The sequence below is a fragment of the Melanaphis sacchari genome, unplaced genomic scaffold, assembly GCF_002803265.2.
Source record: "Melanaphis sacchari strain LSU unplaced genomic scaffold, SCAv2.0 Contig85_pilon_pilon, whole genome shotgun sequence".
NCBI classification, from domain to species: domain Eukaryota; kingdom Metazoa; phylum Arthropoda; class Insecta; order Hemiptera; family Aphididae; genus Melanaphis; species Melanaphis sacchari.
The window spans coordinates 50,901-67,560 of NW_020271605.1; the positions used below are offsets into that span (position 1 = coordinate 50,901).

The window sequence follows — 16,660 nt, forward strand, 5'->3', positions numbered from 1 at the left end:
GTTTATATATATTTTCTATAAACAACATTATTGATAACTACAATATGACTTTAAAAGACAAATAATATTGATTTCAAGGAATTCGAAACGTTTCAGACCAAATTGATGATACACTAGAATTCGATTTTTACTCAATTGAAAAAAGTCTTTACATAACTGATGAATTTAAAATTGTTAACTGTTAAGTGATGTTGATTGAATTTAAAAACAAATTAATTTACTTCAACTCTGAATATGCTGAAAAGCCGAGAAGGAGAATATAAAATTCAAGGATCGGCTTAAGACTTTATCGTATTTTCATTTAACCTTATAGTGTGTATACAATATAATATAGTTATATATTACGTATGCTGGAATAAAGTTTTAATCCACAAGACGACAAACTATATAATGATATATAGTATACCAACAGACTTTAACAGCAGACGTAAAAATGTCATTATATTACACGTTCAAAAACGTGTTCGTTGGTTTCTTAGTAAAACTAAATAATAATGTAATTTGTATAAATTACAATTTTTTATGACTTTTACTCTGTTCAAAAGTCACGAATTATAATAATTGTAATAAATTGGTAGGTACCTATAATAATATTTCAAAATATATTTTCACAAGTACATTATGCATATTATATAATATGTACAATTCTAATACGTTTATTTCATTATTTTCTACAGTTATAAATGTAATTTGTGACCAATGTCTAAAAAAATGTCGATATACTTTAAGCAACATCAAATTAAATAAAAAGTTGAAAGTAAAAAACCATACTCTGCTATACAGTTGGTGTCAAGTATTTATCGTCATTGAGTAAGTCGCTATAATAGTATAATGTGTTAAATTTAATTTCATCGATAAATCATTACGAGATACAAAAAATAATAATGAGCGACGATGGGGACCGACAAAAGACGTAAGCATATTTCGTGATGATATTTCTATTAAAGTAATTAATTTTTTTATTAGTATTATAGAAAGATGATTTAATTTGTGAACAGAGTGAATAGTTTTGCGGTAATGTGGTATAAATATAAACAATAGCATAAAATCAATCTAATAATGTTTTGAAAAAGTTAATAAATATTATAAAATATGTTAAAGTTTCAATTCCCTACGAATAATATTTTTGAATTGCAATAAAATAATTTAAATTGCTAGGTAGTCTTTGTGTAAATATCTAATTTCATCCAAATGCAATTCTTAAGAGGAGCTTTGGACTATATTTTCAAGTCTTAGCTATAAAAATTGAACATGTATAATTTTAGCTACAAAATAATATTTGAATATTTTTACGATTTTGATAAATTTTGGTTAAAATTTAAATTTTAAATGTTTATAAAAAATTGTTTTTTTTTATATACTTATATTATTATTCAATAAACTTGGTAAAAACTTACGAAAAATGTTGTATTAAAACATTAAGCGTTTTGTCTAAACAAGATTTTTTATTGATATATATATATATAATTATAATATATATGAAAAAGAGTCAAAAATGTTAAATGTCTATAAATAATTAAAAATGTTTACCACGAATAAAAATGTTTATCTTAAAAAAGCATGAGACATTTTAATTATTGTAGTTTTTTTCTATAAAAATCGATAAAAAAATTATACGCTGTATAATTTTTTCTATAAAATTTCACAGAAGTTGTTCATAAATCTATATAAAATTATTAAATATATATAAGCACAATTTTTCTTGTATAAATTTGAATTATGAGTTTTCTTCAAATTTCTAAAAAATCACAAAAATTTGCTAATTATATAGTAAATAGTTAGAAATTCATAGAAATTTTTATTTTTATATCTAAACTTTGAAAACTTAATATAAAATTCCTTATAAATAGTTTATACTGAAATCATAAAATATAAAAAAGCAATTATTTTTTATAGATATTTCAAGTACGAATTTGGATAAAATTACTTATTTAAAGATAAATAACGATATTAATTATATGAGCTTACTGTAATCTCTGTATCTAATACTAAAAGTAAAATAAATTACTTTAATATAGTTATATCAAAAAATATATCACCAAATATACTTAGTGACAGCCTGTCTCTGCTTAGAAACATTTTTCGTATAAAATGATATTATATCAATAAATTAAAATTTATCACACCCATTATAGCGATTCACTTGACTCCTAATGTAAAACAAAGTGTTATCCACTTGCCTACTTTTTTATAATTTAAGCTCTGCATTTTTGCTAATTTTTTTTTTAAATTATAAAGTACAGAGAATTTTAAATTTTGGTCTCTCAAAAGTACCAATAAAATATATTTTTCTACCAGGAAAAATAAATTTAATAAAGTTATCAAACAAAATAGTAAAACTAGTAATAAAATCAAAGTATTTTTTGTACTAGGTGTCCTGTACAAAATTGTTCTGCTTAGAATCTAAAATAATATCGTATAAGTTCAATTTTCGTGTTATATTAAAAAAATGATTTTGTGATAACTTTAATATCGAATATTTTTCTTTTGTATATTAGGAACAGATAATACAAGATAGGAAATAATTACGATTATGTTTTACCTACGTGTTTATTGTACTAGTTTACTTGATATATAAAATTATATAAAAGTATAGAACATATATGCATTCTGCATACTAATCTGATTAATTATTGAAACCAAATTCCAATATTATTTTACTAAACGTGCATGTGATTATATTATATAACATTATGATTGCGTATATAATATAAAAATAGTGATTGTATAATATGAGTTATTGTTTTTGAATGATATATAATTTCAAATTAAGTAATTACTTATTTTTAATTTAATTCAAATGTTTAAGATGCAGTAAATAAAAATAATCACAATTAATTACGATTATATTATTAAATACCTTTTTTCTTAATTATATAGGCAAGTATTACAATATTTAATTAATATATTAATATATTTTTGAGTTATTCTTTTACATGGTGGTATTTAATTTTGTTGATGTAAGAAAATTAACAAAAATACAGTAAATTTAATTGTAAACATTATCTATTTGAGTAAAAACTAATAAAAACTCCTAATAACTATTTTATATAAAGCCAGTGCTTATACAAATTCAAAATTAACCATATAATAGCTTATTATAAAAAAAATTCTAGGCCTTACATTTATTTTAACGAATATATTTTTATAATTTGTTTTTTTTTTTTTTGAGATATTCTAAAAAAATATTTTTTTGTCATTTAGGTATCTTTAAATGACAAATAAATGCTTGAAACGATTAGTGAAAGTGTGAGACATAAAATAATTAAATTAAGAGAGGTACAATTTACCAAAATTATATAATATATTATACAACCAATATAATGATACAAATAATATTTTTGCATAATTTTATAAGATATTTTTTTAATTTTTTTTTTTTTGTTACTTTTACTTTACTGATCGATAAATTATTCATTAACAAATGTATTTAATATTTTATAAAATATAAGAAAACATTTAGACTATGCAAAAAGATAATTATAAAATGTACAAATTAGTAAACCTGACCTATTAAATATTTAAATAATATTGTTTTAATATACAATCTATTATGTAAACATAATTTTTATTAGGTATTTTTGAACTTCAGAAATAAAAATAAAGATTTATTTTAATGCGTCATCTATAATATTCAATAAAAAGTTTATTCAATTTATTTTTAATATTATTTTTATGCAAGTAAAATAATGTATACAATGTGTATAGTATTTAGTAATATAATGCAGCTGCGTCATAATTTAATGATTATGATTGAAAGTGAAAAATCCCAATGATTGCGATAACAACATTTCTCTATTGATAATTATTAATCATAGCCAAACGGAATATAATACAGATTATTGTTTTACTTCTCATCTAAGTATATTATGCGTTACACATTTAACATCCAAATACTGATTACACGAAGGTGACTGTATGAATTAATTATAATAACGTCGTAAAGCAATTTTTTATGGACAATAATTAGTCATATATTATGTATACTTATATATGTAAAATATAGAAAGAACATAATATCATCAAATAAATATATTACACAATTCAAACAGATGCTATAATTGCCAGGTTTTTGTATTTCAAAAATGTGTAAACGAAACAAACATGTCCTATATATTATATTGTTTTAAATTATACCATAGCTGAATTTAAATAATGTATAGTGTTCTGAAACTAATGTTTTTAAATAAATGAACTATCATCACAAGTGATGCTTTAAATATTTGATGAGTTTTATTTCGATTTAATTTAAATGAAAAAAATTAAATATACTCTAGACTTCCACTTGTGCTGATCCGACTAATGATGATATATTTTCGTAAATCATCAGTAACATATTGAAATGTGTTATAGTGTTTCATTTAAAACCCTAATAGTATTCTTAGTGGATTCGATTTTAAATAAAATACAAATAAATACTTAATCCACGATGTTGTTGATAATAATTAGCGTAATTACGGTAGTATTCACTTAACTATGTTCAACCGTACGTATTTGAATCGTTTAAAAATAATTATGTTTTATTTACCTACCAACAACACTTTTTGTCCTTCCGTATCTGGCAGCTTCTATTACTTTCTTCTGTTGTTTTATTGAGATGATTTATAATTTAAACACATGATTATAATTATAGGAGAGCGGCCACTGCTGAATTTACGATATTTGATATTAATTAAGAACTATTCAGTGAAGTTAAATAGTTTTGAATTTTGTTTAACATTTTCTGATAATCGTTTTCAAAATAGTAAAATATATATTAATATATTTGTTATAAACACTTACATAGTATTTATTATTAATAGGTATAACACTGTAATTTAAACGAATAAACGTCAATAATGATTATTATTGATTCTGTTTACGCGATAATGTTGGTTTTAAGAGGTAAATACAACTGAAAATAATATTAATATCAATTTCAAACGAGTGTACATGATGAAATTAACAAAATTTAAGAACGTGTAGGTATGCATTTATTAAAATTGAATAAATTATTTATTATTAAATAATGTCACTATATCATAATCCTTCCATCTGCATCGGTTTGCAGCTATCTGAAGATATCATACTAATATGCGCTAGCATGTTACACAGTCGCACCTGACTATCCGGAATTAATTTTTACGCCATCAAAATTTATTACAGCGAACGACTAATGACTAAATACAAAATACCTTCAGTTTATATTACAAAATATTATATAATAAAATAACACAACATCTGATGGAAACGTTGCTAAGTTTTAACCTCTACAATTTGTTTTAAAGGACAACATATGATGAGATCAACGTGTAATAAGATGAAACGGAATCGGGTCCGTGGATATTTGGAAGTCGGACAAGGAAAGACATGCCAACTAGACGCAAGTCGCAAACGCGTTACCTCCCTACCAGAAAGTTTTAATTCAAGGGAAATCGCAGCTTTACTATTTTTCACTGTTATATACTTAATACTATAACTACACTATTTTAGATTAATTAATACTTTATAATGTTATATACCAATCAAACATAAATTAAGAAAATTGTATTTGATATTCTGTAAAAATAAAATAGAAAAAAGCCATTTTAGTTATTTCTAATCATTAATTATTTTTAATATTATCATTATTTTATTAGCTGTTAGATCACAATGCATGATAGTTCAGTTTAATAATATTATTATATTGACCTTTGCATATTTTCGAAGGAATTTTAAAATGGATAAACTTGACGAATCTGCAGTCTAAGATTATTGATATTATATTACTCAGGTATTGTGTGCACATCTATTAAAAATTTCAATACTTATAATATATCAGCTATCATTATGCATTATTAAAATTACGTAGTGTTGATGTTAATAAAGTGGACGTTGTCCAATACCGAAAAAACATATTTTTAGCTTCGCGGTGTGAAAAACACCATAATACACGTTTATTTGATTGAATTCGATCGTTGGAAGAGGATTAGTTGGGCACTACGCAGTTAACGAGTTGTGTCCCGACTAAATTTATCGTACACGAGTTGTGTCCCGATGATGAAAGTGGGGTACACGAATTGTGTCCCAACTGTTTTATGAAATAGAAAAACAAGTTATATGAAATACAAATTAAATAAAAAAAATTTTTATAAATTCAAATCGAGAAATTTTTTCATTTCAATGTTGTATAATTACAAACACATATTTTATAAAATACTTACAGAATAAAATTCGATTCTATCCATTCAAATTTTTGCCTAATATGTGATTTTATTAAAACTGTTAATGTAGTTATTTTTACTTTTTATTTATATTTATTAGGCAAAATAACATCAATTATTGTTATATTACATTAAAATTTTTACTATAATAATATGACGTTTTTTATACAAACTTCTTATTTTTCGTGTAAAATATAATATTTAACATACTTTTAATATTACAATAGAAAAATTTCTCAATGTGAATTTATAAAAATTGTTTGATTTAAGTGTTTGCTTTTTATGTTATATTATTAAAATTATTTGTGTAGTTATTTTTAATTTTTATTTATATTAGTTTGATCAAACTTGAGGGACACAATTCGTGTAACTCGAAAAAAACTGAGGGACACAATTCGTGTAACCTGAAAAATACATAGGGACACAACTCGTTTGCAGCCGGGCACTAAACATTTTAACTCCCACTTAGGGGTCGTATATAATGGTAAAATACGATTGTGCTCATTTTATCCTTTTCATAATACGATGGCGCACGTTTTAGTGGGACAATAGAACATACCTTTTGGGTAAGATATATGTACAATTGCTAGTAAAACTTCATGCGACGTTGCCAAATTAGGCATAATTTAATTTAGTAATTGTATTAAAAATTGAGTTTTTAATAATACTTTAATAAATATAATAATAAAATACACGAACAAATCATAAAATACATATAAAAATACCCTAATATGTTAATTAATGTATACCATCAACAGTCAAAAATAAAACGAGATTATAATACACAGATAATGAAGAAGTTTTAGAACCACTTATTTCTTATTTTGAGAATACATGGATCGGTCGTCCAAATATACATAAAAGAAGAAACCCCAGATTTCTTATTTCACTATGGAACTGTTATACGTCTACTATATCTGGTTTACCAAGGACAAATAATTATGTTGAAGGGTGGCATAGAGGCTTCAATAATTTATTGAGTTCATGTCATTCAACAATGTGGAAATTTATTGAAGCAATTCAAAAGGAACAAAGTTTAAACGAAATGAAAATAAATCAGTATTTAGCAGGTGTAGTCGAATCGTCTAGAAAACGTAAAAGGGATACAATTAAACAATTAGTTGATGACTACAAAAATAGGGACAAACTAGAATACTTAAGAGGTATTGCTTATAATTTATCATATCAAATTTAATTTGAATTTTATAGTATTGTGACGATAATTGCTTTATATTTAATTTTTTTTAATGAATTTGAATTTATTTTATAATACTGCAGGTATGATAGTTTTAATTTATACCTATGGTTTAAAAAATAAAAGTAATAGAATTTTTACTTTTCGCTATTAGTGTTTTCGCTGTTAAAATATTTCGCGATTTTTATTTTCGTTGTTTTATTTTTGCAATTTTAACTGGCACCCGATATTAGTAGGTAACTCAACTACATAAATATGAGTATATGGTGGAAATTCAAAATTATGATAAAAGATGAGATAATCAGATAAATACAACATTAGTTATATTAGAATTTGTTTCATCGTGTAATCGTATTATTCGTATTTAATACGCGCAATCGTAAACCAAAAGGGTACGCGCGCAATCGTATTCTACCCGTATATAAAACGATGTGTGCAATGTAATATACGTATATACTGATAGATAATAATTTGACTACTCAAGGTTTTTTACTGTCATTGATTATGATAACAAGATGCGAATTAAATGCATTCAAACCTTTTTTTTTCTTGCAAATAATCGAATTTTGAAATTAAAATAAATATAATAAAGAACATTAAAAAAAAAAAAAAACACGTTACCTATACATCAAAATATATGTCTCTTATAGTATATTAATAATATGTGCTGTTACGAATAAGTACTCACACAATACGACCGCAACTATAAAGCCCAGTCTGTCGTGCATTGCGTCGTTGAATCGACGGCTTCGATGAAAGTTTAATAATTATATTTATTAATTATTATTATATCGTCGCGTTTTGCAGCGTTTGGCGAGGCGTCCGCGCGCGTAACCGGCACCACACACACACACACACTATCTCTCTTTGTCCGTATTTAAGTACGCGGATTTGTTATTTTTTGGTTTTTATAAAAAAATGTATTATTATTTCAGGTCCGACGGGAGGTCACATGTCAGCTGTGCGCCAGCAGATATCTACGACAACGACGATCAGTACTCGCACGGTAGTGGAAACGGTATAGCAGCTGATACGCGTTATAATATATTTCACACGATCATATACGGTTTCGCGAACCGGAAATGAGCTGTCCTTATGTCATACAGCCCAAACGAAACGATCGGAAAAACGCACGTTAGACACTAAACTTGCACCAGACCGTACACTGTCACACTGTTTCTACACTAATAGTAATAAATAACATTTATTATACCATCACATTATCGTGATTGCTGTAATAATTATTGTTCCTTTCGTCGAGGCGTCCGGCGTTCGAATGTACTTTACTATTATTATTATATTATAGGCATCATTATAATAGTATTCCGTCTCGTTGTTATCGAATACTGGCGTGGCCGTTTTCGAAATGGGTCCGACGAATCGGCTAACTTCAGACGTATCGACCTATGGACCGTTTGATCGAACCGTTAGCTCTTCTTATCTACAGTTGCGTATTACTATACAGGTATACAGCATAGTGTACACTTTTCACTGTTAATATCAATAACGATAATATTAGTATAATATTACACTATTGTCCGTTATTACTTATTATTGTATTAATATTTAATAGGTGTTATTATTATATTGTATCTATAAAGAAGACATACATATTATGTATAATTGCGACAATACAAGTTAATTCAAAACCATACTGAATCTCTTTAATGGTTAATATTATTTTGTACTCTATGCAAGATGTGTCTAATTTTGTATTTTTTATATTCATCCCATCCCCCGGGTATCCGACTGTATAATGTACTAATGTTCCACTAGCCCACGTAGTCACAAAGTATGTATTACAGTAGAATATTAGCAATTGTAATTCCCATAATCACATAACAAATGTCACATGGGACTTATTTTTTCAATGCCGCATGTCACTATGCAACTAATGGTTCTGCGCCTCTGTTTACTTAATACACTTATTACTTACTACATTATAATATTGAACAATTTACAATCATTCATGTCATTGTTATTTACGCTTTAAGTATAATATTGAAAACGTAACCGTCCAATTCCATCTAATAGCGATGCATATTTGTCATGGTTTTCGCCTATATGTTATACTATTATTATCACATATCTCTTGAGTCTAGAAACTAAAATACCTATAAAAAATATTATACTTAAGTATTATACATGTGTTGTGAGTATCAAATTATTATATTGTAGGGGTGGCTTATATGAATATGTTCTTGGGTTACATGGATAAATATTAATCTAACCTACCACGAGACAAAATGTGTATAGATACATTTTATATAATTTTATAATTTTTTATAAAAAATGTATACCTTAAAAATCAAAATTCATAATAATAATAATAATTAAATTTAAATTTTATACACAAAACGCGAGCCGCATTTTACTATAACGAGAGTCACATTTTACTCGCCAGCCACAAGTTGGTCACCCATGTGAAGTTGGCATAATGTACACCAGGGACAGTCAAACTTTTTTCGGCCGCGATCTACCAAAAATATACTTCACATTTGAGGATCGACTTCAATAAAAAAGTTTTTATTATTATTAAGTTACTATACCACCATAATTAATTTTCGTGTGCGCAGCCTAAAAATAAATTCTAGCACGATCGACTTTAAAATCGTTTGCGATCGACCGTTTGGCCGCCCTTGCAGATGTACACTGACACTCAGATGTCGGATTTAGCTCCATCGTTATCACATCAGAGGTGGAACTTTTTAATTTTATTCTTGTTATAATTTATATTCTTAAAATAAGTCTTTAATTATTATTTTAAATACATTTTTGCTAGATTGAAAATTGATTTGTTCATATTTAATTATTTCTGTATTCAATCACCCAACTATAATTGTTTGATTGTTAGATTGAGTATATATTATATTATATGTATAATATACCTATGTAATTTAGGTTTAAATTATTAAGATTTTTTATAATTGAATTAATATTATATTGTAAAATGTGTTTATTCCTATACCGAGTACCTAGTTTGTGACCGTCATTTTTTGTATATTTAATTCGTGTTAAAATTATTATTTTCTTGAAATTGAAGAAACATGATTTTTTTGTCAAATTTGTTCGATTTTGAACAGTGTTTTTAATGAATAAGTTCATAAGATTTCATGTAAAATTATTCAACTTGTAGATTAGAAAATTGACCACAGAGTTTACTGTATATGTAATGAAAATCATTGTTCAAATTGTATATTTCAAAAAAGCAAATAAAAACCGTAAAGAAATGTAATAGACCCATTGGTTTTTAACTCTTCATCATTTTCTCAGGTTGATTGAAATCTTATTAGAAATCTAAATCGTTTTCATATTTGATTTATAATAATGAATTATAATTAAATACTATGTATTATGTACTTTGGGTACCTATACGCATAAGGCGATAGTGTACTGTATTAAAGTTTAATATGCTAATAAGAATAAAAACTGTGGTGACTAGTTTAACATTTTTTTAAAACTTTTTTTCATATAAAATATTTTATCAGTTATTTTATTATTAGCTTTGTATTGTCGTATTGTTATTGAAGTATAATATACTAATATTTATTATTAAGAATGCGTAAATAAAATTGTTTACAATAATTATAAATTATAATTTAAAACGTAATATGTGTAATGGCATAGGTATTTCAATATATTATGTTTCATTTTGTTTAATCTCGTTTTTAATGAAAATACTCTATTTTATTTTTGATAACGTAAAATATCTTATCAGCTTATTGTAAAAAATAACTATCATGATTATAAACAATGAATATATATTTTCAATAATTTAAAATTTGTAAACGTACATGGTTAACTGATTTAAAACATGTTTAATTAATACAATGGTTAAAATTGATTTTTATAACAATTATTTTAAATCAAATTTTTTCTTTAAATTTAGATAAAATTTAATATATAGCATTGAATAAAGCAGCGGTTCTCAAACTTTTTCAGCCTCGGAGCCTTTTTTTAAGGAGAAGTTTCTCGTGGAGCCCTAAGAAATATTTAACGTTCATTTGCATTTGCCTGTGTTCTATGAAGCATAATTAACACGAACTGTATACATACGGACAATAATTAACGGAACCCTTGGGAAACCATTGCGGAGCCCCAAGGGCTCCGCGGAGCACAGTTTGGGAACCGCTGGAATAAAGAAAATAGAAATAGTAGAAATACGCCCACAAGCTAATGTTAATACATGTATTTTATTGGAATGTATTTTGAATTATAGTATAAGCAATATATTTAAATATTAATGAGACAAAAATGTTAAATTGCCTAATTTAAGCAACATTGTAGTATTTTTTTTATTCATTTTAAATTTTTCATTATATTTAATTCATATGATTGAGTATATAGTTTTAATGTTTAAAAAATAATATTTAATTAATAGCTAGTTTACATAGTTATATTTTTTTATCTATAAACTATAATATGATAATACAATTTAAAACAGTATTTATGGCATATATTATTTGAAAACTCAAGGACGTGTTATCTATGAGCAATAATTAATATTTGTTTATATACTAAATTCGGATCTAACCTTAAAGACTTAAAGTATATTTACCATGTAATCATGTACCTATTTTAAAACAAAATCTATATTTAATTTAAATTTTATAAATTCCATTGTATAAATATTTATGAAGGTTAAAAGTCTATAAACATACACTTCATCGTCGTATGATATTCATATAAATTAAGAAGGTTCATTTATTAAAATATAATATTTTTAAAGATGTTATCTTAAGTAAAGTTAATTTTTTTTTTTTTAACATAGACTTTAAGTTTATTAGTTAATGAATTATTAAATTAATTATACATTGTTATAAGAATTAAAAAAAAGTTTTTTTTTAGATGTGTTACATATTTGTATCTCTATAGATACACAAAAGAAACACGCTGTTGATACCAAAATACCCATAAGTTATAATATATGTATATTGTATATACATGGGTGTAGAAGTCGTAAGAAATTCTTCTAGTACAAAAATGTTACATTTTGCAAAAAATCCGAAAACAAATTGTATTCATGGTTTTTGTTTGATTTTTCGGTCTGGTTGAAACGAACAGTGTGAATCGTCAACATTTCACAAATTCAACAGTAATACATATTCATCTTCTAAAAATTTTTGAGATATAAAGAGCTACAGAAGGCTGAAACATATTATGTATGGATTGGATATAACAGATTGTAGTATACTTAAAGAAATAATGAGTGCAGAGAGATATTTAGAATAATTATAGTAAGACAACGGAATATGATTGAACTGGCACAAAAACATAGACATTTATTATCTAATTTATAGGATAATAGAAGAGAAGATGAAAAAGAGACTAATAACATATAGTTTATTAAACAAAGATTTCTAATGCAGTACTATCAAGTTACAACGAGTTAAAGAGATAACTAGCCGACAACAGAGAAAAATAGAGAGAGTATATAAAATATTACAAAACTCATTTTGAGATTATTAAAAAAACAGTAGATACCTACATAATCACATTATTACAGCTAGTATAAATATGGTAATATTATTATAACAGTATAGGTATATAGAAAAACTAATTGTGTTAAAGGTTATTGACACCAGTCAATAAGCAATAACGACCGAACAGATTTTCGAATATAAGTAGATTACATGACAAATTACATATGAACTACATAAAGGAGAATGGAATGATAAATAATATTTTATGCTTTTTGTACAGCACGTATATCTTATTCGTTTTCGTGGTGTTTTTGTAGCACCGTGTAGCTCAAATCCATGTGTACTAGACACGGATCGTTATACTTAATTTTAGCTCGAAAAAACTATTTACTTATGGGTATTATATAGGGTTGGTGTATATATATATAGTGTATTCAATCATTGAGTGATGACCGTCTACATTTCACGTCGGACGATTTCATTTCCGTTTACTTGTGTACAAAATCGTGCAAAACTTTCCGTGTCTGCGTATAATGACTCTTCGGTTGTCGACGTAAATATTATGCCCTTACGTTGCACTTACCTATACCTGAGTATACCATAAGCGTACGCGTTGTGTTTATAAAACGGTTTACTTTGATGTGAAAAATGCTTTTAGCAACTACAAGTAGTCAGTAGACTATTGGTATACACGTAGAATCATGTTATTATTATTGTATATATATTTACTTACTTGTATAGTTGTATAAATATGGAAAATTCGCGTATTGTAGATGTAGATGTACATATTTTCCTTGTCGAAACTACATCAAAACAACTTCCTCTTTGAAAACATTTACAGTTGAAGAATAAAAAACAAAGCCAACTCAAACTTACATAACATAAGTTATATAATATTAATAGCTTATTCAATTTATTTTTGAAACATACGTGTTTTTGTAATTTAAATTTATTTTCGTAAATAAAGAAATTATAAATTTATTGATACTTGGAAAAAATTGTAAATTGTGAACAATGGTATTATAATATAATTCATTAATAATTATTGATATATCAGTATAATACTCAATATAAGGAAAAATGAGGAATTCCTAGTAAAAATATCATGTATATTACTCGTAATGCATTTTATAGTAGTTCTCATATAGTACTCATATTTTAGAAAGTATTATTATTAAAAGTAATGTGGAATAACTGAGCGTTAATGATATTTTATTTTTATTAAAATTTAAAATTATCTATAATTTTGATTTAAACTTGGGAAACTATAAACTGTTAAGTTGAAACTTAATAAACCAGTATAAATTAATTAATTATATAAATTAAGTACTTAAATTAAAGAAATATGTAATGTTTAAAAAAAAGAAAATTGATGTGATGATATTTTGAATCGACTCGTGAAAAAATAATGAGATTTAGCGAATATTAATATCCACATTATGTGAATAACTTTTCAACTAGCGTTTATTTAAAATGTATAATATATTTGTATGGTGTATTTTGTTGTATATGCTTATTGATTACAAACGGCTTTAATATTGTTTAGGTGTGATTAACAGGGAATGGCATTTTTCAATATATTGTATGCTGGAATGATATGCTTATGAAGGCTTTGTTAAAAAAAAAGCAAATAACAAGTACAATAGTGGTGAAAAATATTTTTTAGTTGTTTGTTATCAACTTAGTGGGGTTTCTTCGCAATTCTGATATAATGGCAGTACATAATATCAAGATGTCGACAACTGTTTTTTTTTTTGTCGTTGTGTTTTCATAGAAACTAACAAAATATGTTTACATATCTCATTTATTTAAGATAATAATTTAGAACAGAAATTAGTTTATAATAATGTAGTAATCGACACATTATACACATCTATGTGACTATGTGTGTACTATTATCATATAGTTATATAATATCGCACGTATATCACACCGATCGTCCATAATTTCGTTCAATCAATCGTATTAATAATAATAATTATTATTATTATTATGAATAACGGTTATGAAAGTAATAAGCAATGGCGGAAATCGTTGGAGGGTGGATATAAATTTCCCTAAAATCTAGCAAGCCCTTGATGATTGAAATTTTTTTTAAATATTTTATTGCATACACGTATTGTCCGTAGAAATGCAGGGAACTTATCAACTAAAAGTCATTAATACTTCAACTGATGTATCATGACGATGTACGAGAGACTAAAAATAAGTGCATGTATAGGTATACAGGTATTAAAAAAACAAAAAAACAATTTTTTTCTACGAAATCGTGACGTTATTTTGTTTCCAGAAAAGTTTATTTAAATATTTTAAAAGGTTAGTCGCTCTCTCGCGATATTTGTAAGTGCCTATTTCACGATTTCCGCCTACGGCAATATAATAGTGTCTATCTACAAAATTTATGTTTATAATATTATATAATAATAATAATAATAATATATTATGAATCCAATTTTCTACTGGGCTATAAATACGTATATATTATATTTTCGTAATTTTTTTTTTTTTGTTTTGTTTTATTATTATTATATCATATTATAATATTAAAAAACGTCGACGACGGCGGGGGCGATGGCGACTGCAACGACGACGGGAGAGAGAGAGAGATCACTCCCGACGCGGGTGACACGGGTGATATATAGTGAGACGGCGGTGGAATGGTGGTGGTGGTGTGCTGCTCGCTGCCGCTGCCGCCGTTACTCCTGTCGCACGCCGAACAACCGTCCGGCGTGGGTGGTCGACTTGGGCCGGGTCGCCGAGTGCGGTGCATTCTTGTAGTCCCCGCCGCCGCCTCTGTCCTCCCGTTTCATGGTCTCGAACCCGCCAAAACCAGTGAACGAGTCACCCTCGAAACCGGTCTCGTCCATCTCGGGCCTGCGCTTCATCGTGTCGAACCGGTCGAAACCGCCGGTGAACGAATCGCCGTGGAATCCGTTGGCGTCCATCTCGGGCCGGCGCTTGGCCGCCACCGAGATCGGCGTGTGCTCCGGTTGGCGCAGTCTGATGCCGCCGCCGCCACCATCGCCGGAGCTCGGGTACAGGCGCCGCAACAGGTTGGCCACCGACGGCGACGTTCTCGACACCGATCTGCGGCAAACATTACACACCGTCGTAGTATCACCACGACGTAATAATAATATTATTATGAATTATAACCGTACATGCTGTCATGTGGTTATGTCATCGGTTGTTGTTTTATTCGTTATTAGAGAAAGATCAAGTATTAAAAAAAAAAAAAAAATCGTTAAACGCGTTCGATGGGTATCGATTTTTAGAGACTTACTTGTCGTTGCGATGACCGATATCCGATTTCATGATTAAAATTAATTGTTTAACTGCGTTAAGTTGACAACACTTTTTTCATGTAATATGCACAAAGTATTATCATTGATTATAATCAATGGTATTATTTACAGACAAAACTGTAAATATTATTTATAAGTAAATTTATATATATACAGCCCATAGTGATTTTTTTATCGTGAACCAGTTAATATCTCGGGAAGTATTAGGAATTTTAAAATAGTTTTTTTTTTTAACTTTCTAGGTTTTACTTTTTTACACTGTGTTACAATTTTGATAATTTTAACTTCCTCCCTTATTTGATAAAACACTATCAACTTTCGATTTTCAAATGGCAATACCTATTTTCGATAACGAAAATCTATAAACATACTGAAAAAAATAATTTTAACGTTTATAGAATTTAATTTGAGTAATCCGTTTGCGACTTATTAATGATTCGATATTCGTTCAATTTACTGCTACTGGGCAATCTTACAAACCCAACAGTAAAAACCAGAAGTCAAAACGAAATTTTATCTCAATTTAACACTAGTCATAATTGATAATAACAAGAT

At 26.7% G+C, this 16,660-nt stretch overlaps 2 protein-coding genes across 3 annotated transcripts in view; both read right to left on the reverse strand.

Moving 5' to 3' along the window:
• Positions 1-8,713, reverse strand: part of LOC112602313 (vitellogenin-like) — a 36,805-nt gene extending 28,092 nt beyond the window's left edge. Inside the window, exon 1 of one of the 2 annotated variants that reach the window (XM_025350329.1) lies at positions 8,066-8,713. In XM_025350329.1, coding sequence (XP_025206114.1) covers positions 8,066-8,105 — 40 coding nt within the window. In that variant the 5' untranslated portion in view covers positions 8,106-8,713. The remainder of the gene's footprint in view (positions 1-8,065) is intronic. The other variant, XM_025350328.1, reaches the window with a different exon arrangement.
• A 6,563-nt stretch (positions 8,714-15,276) lies between these two features.
• Positions 15,277-16,660, reverse strand: part of LOC112602311 — a 43,473-nt gene continuing 42,089 nt past the window's right edge. Inside the window, exon 5 of the mRNA XM_025350325.1 lies at positions 15,277-15,887. Within this exon, the coding sequence (XP_025206110.1) occupies positions 15,497-15,887 (391 nt within the window). The 3' untranslated portion in view covers positions 15,277-15,496. The remainder of the gene's footprint in view (positions 15,888-16,660) is intronic.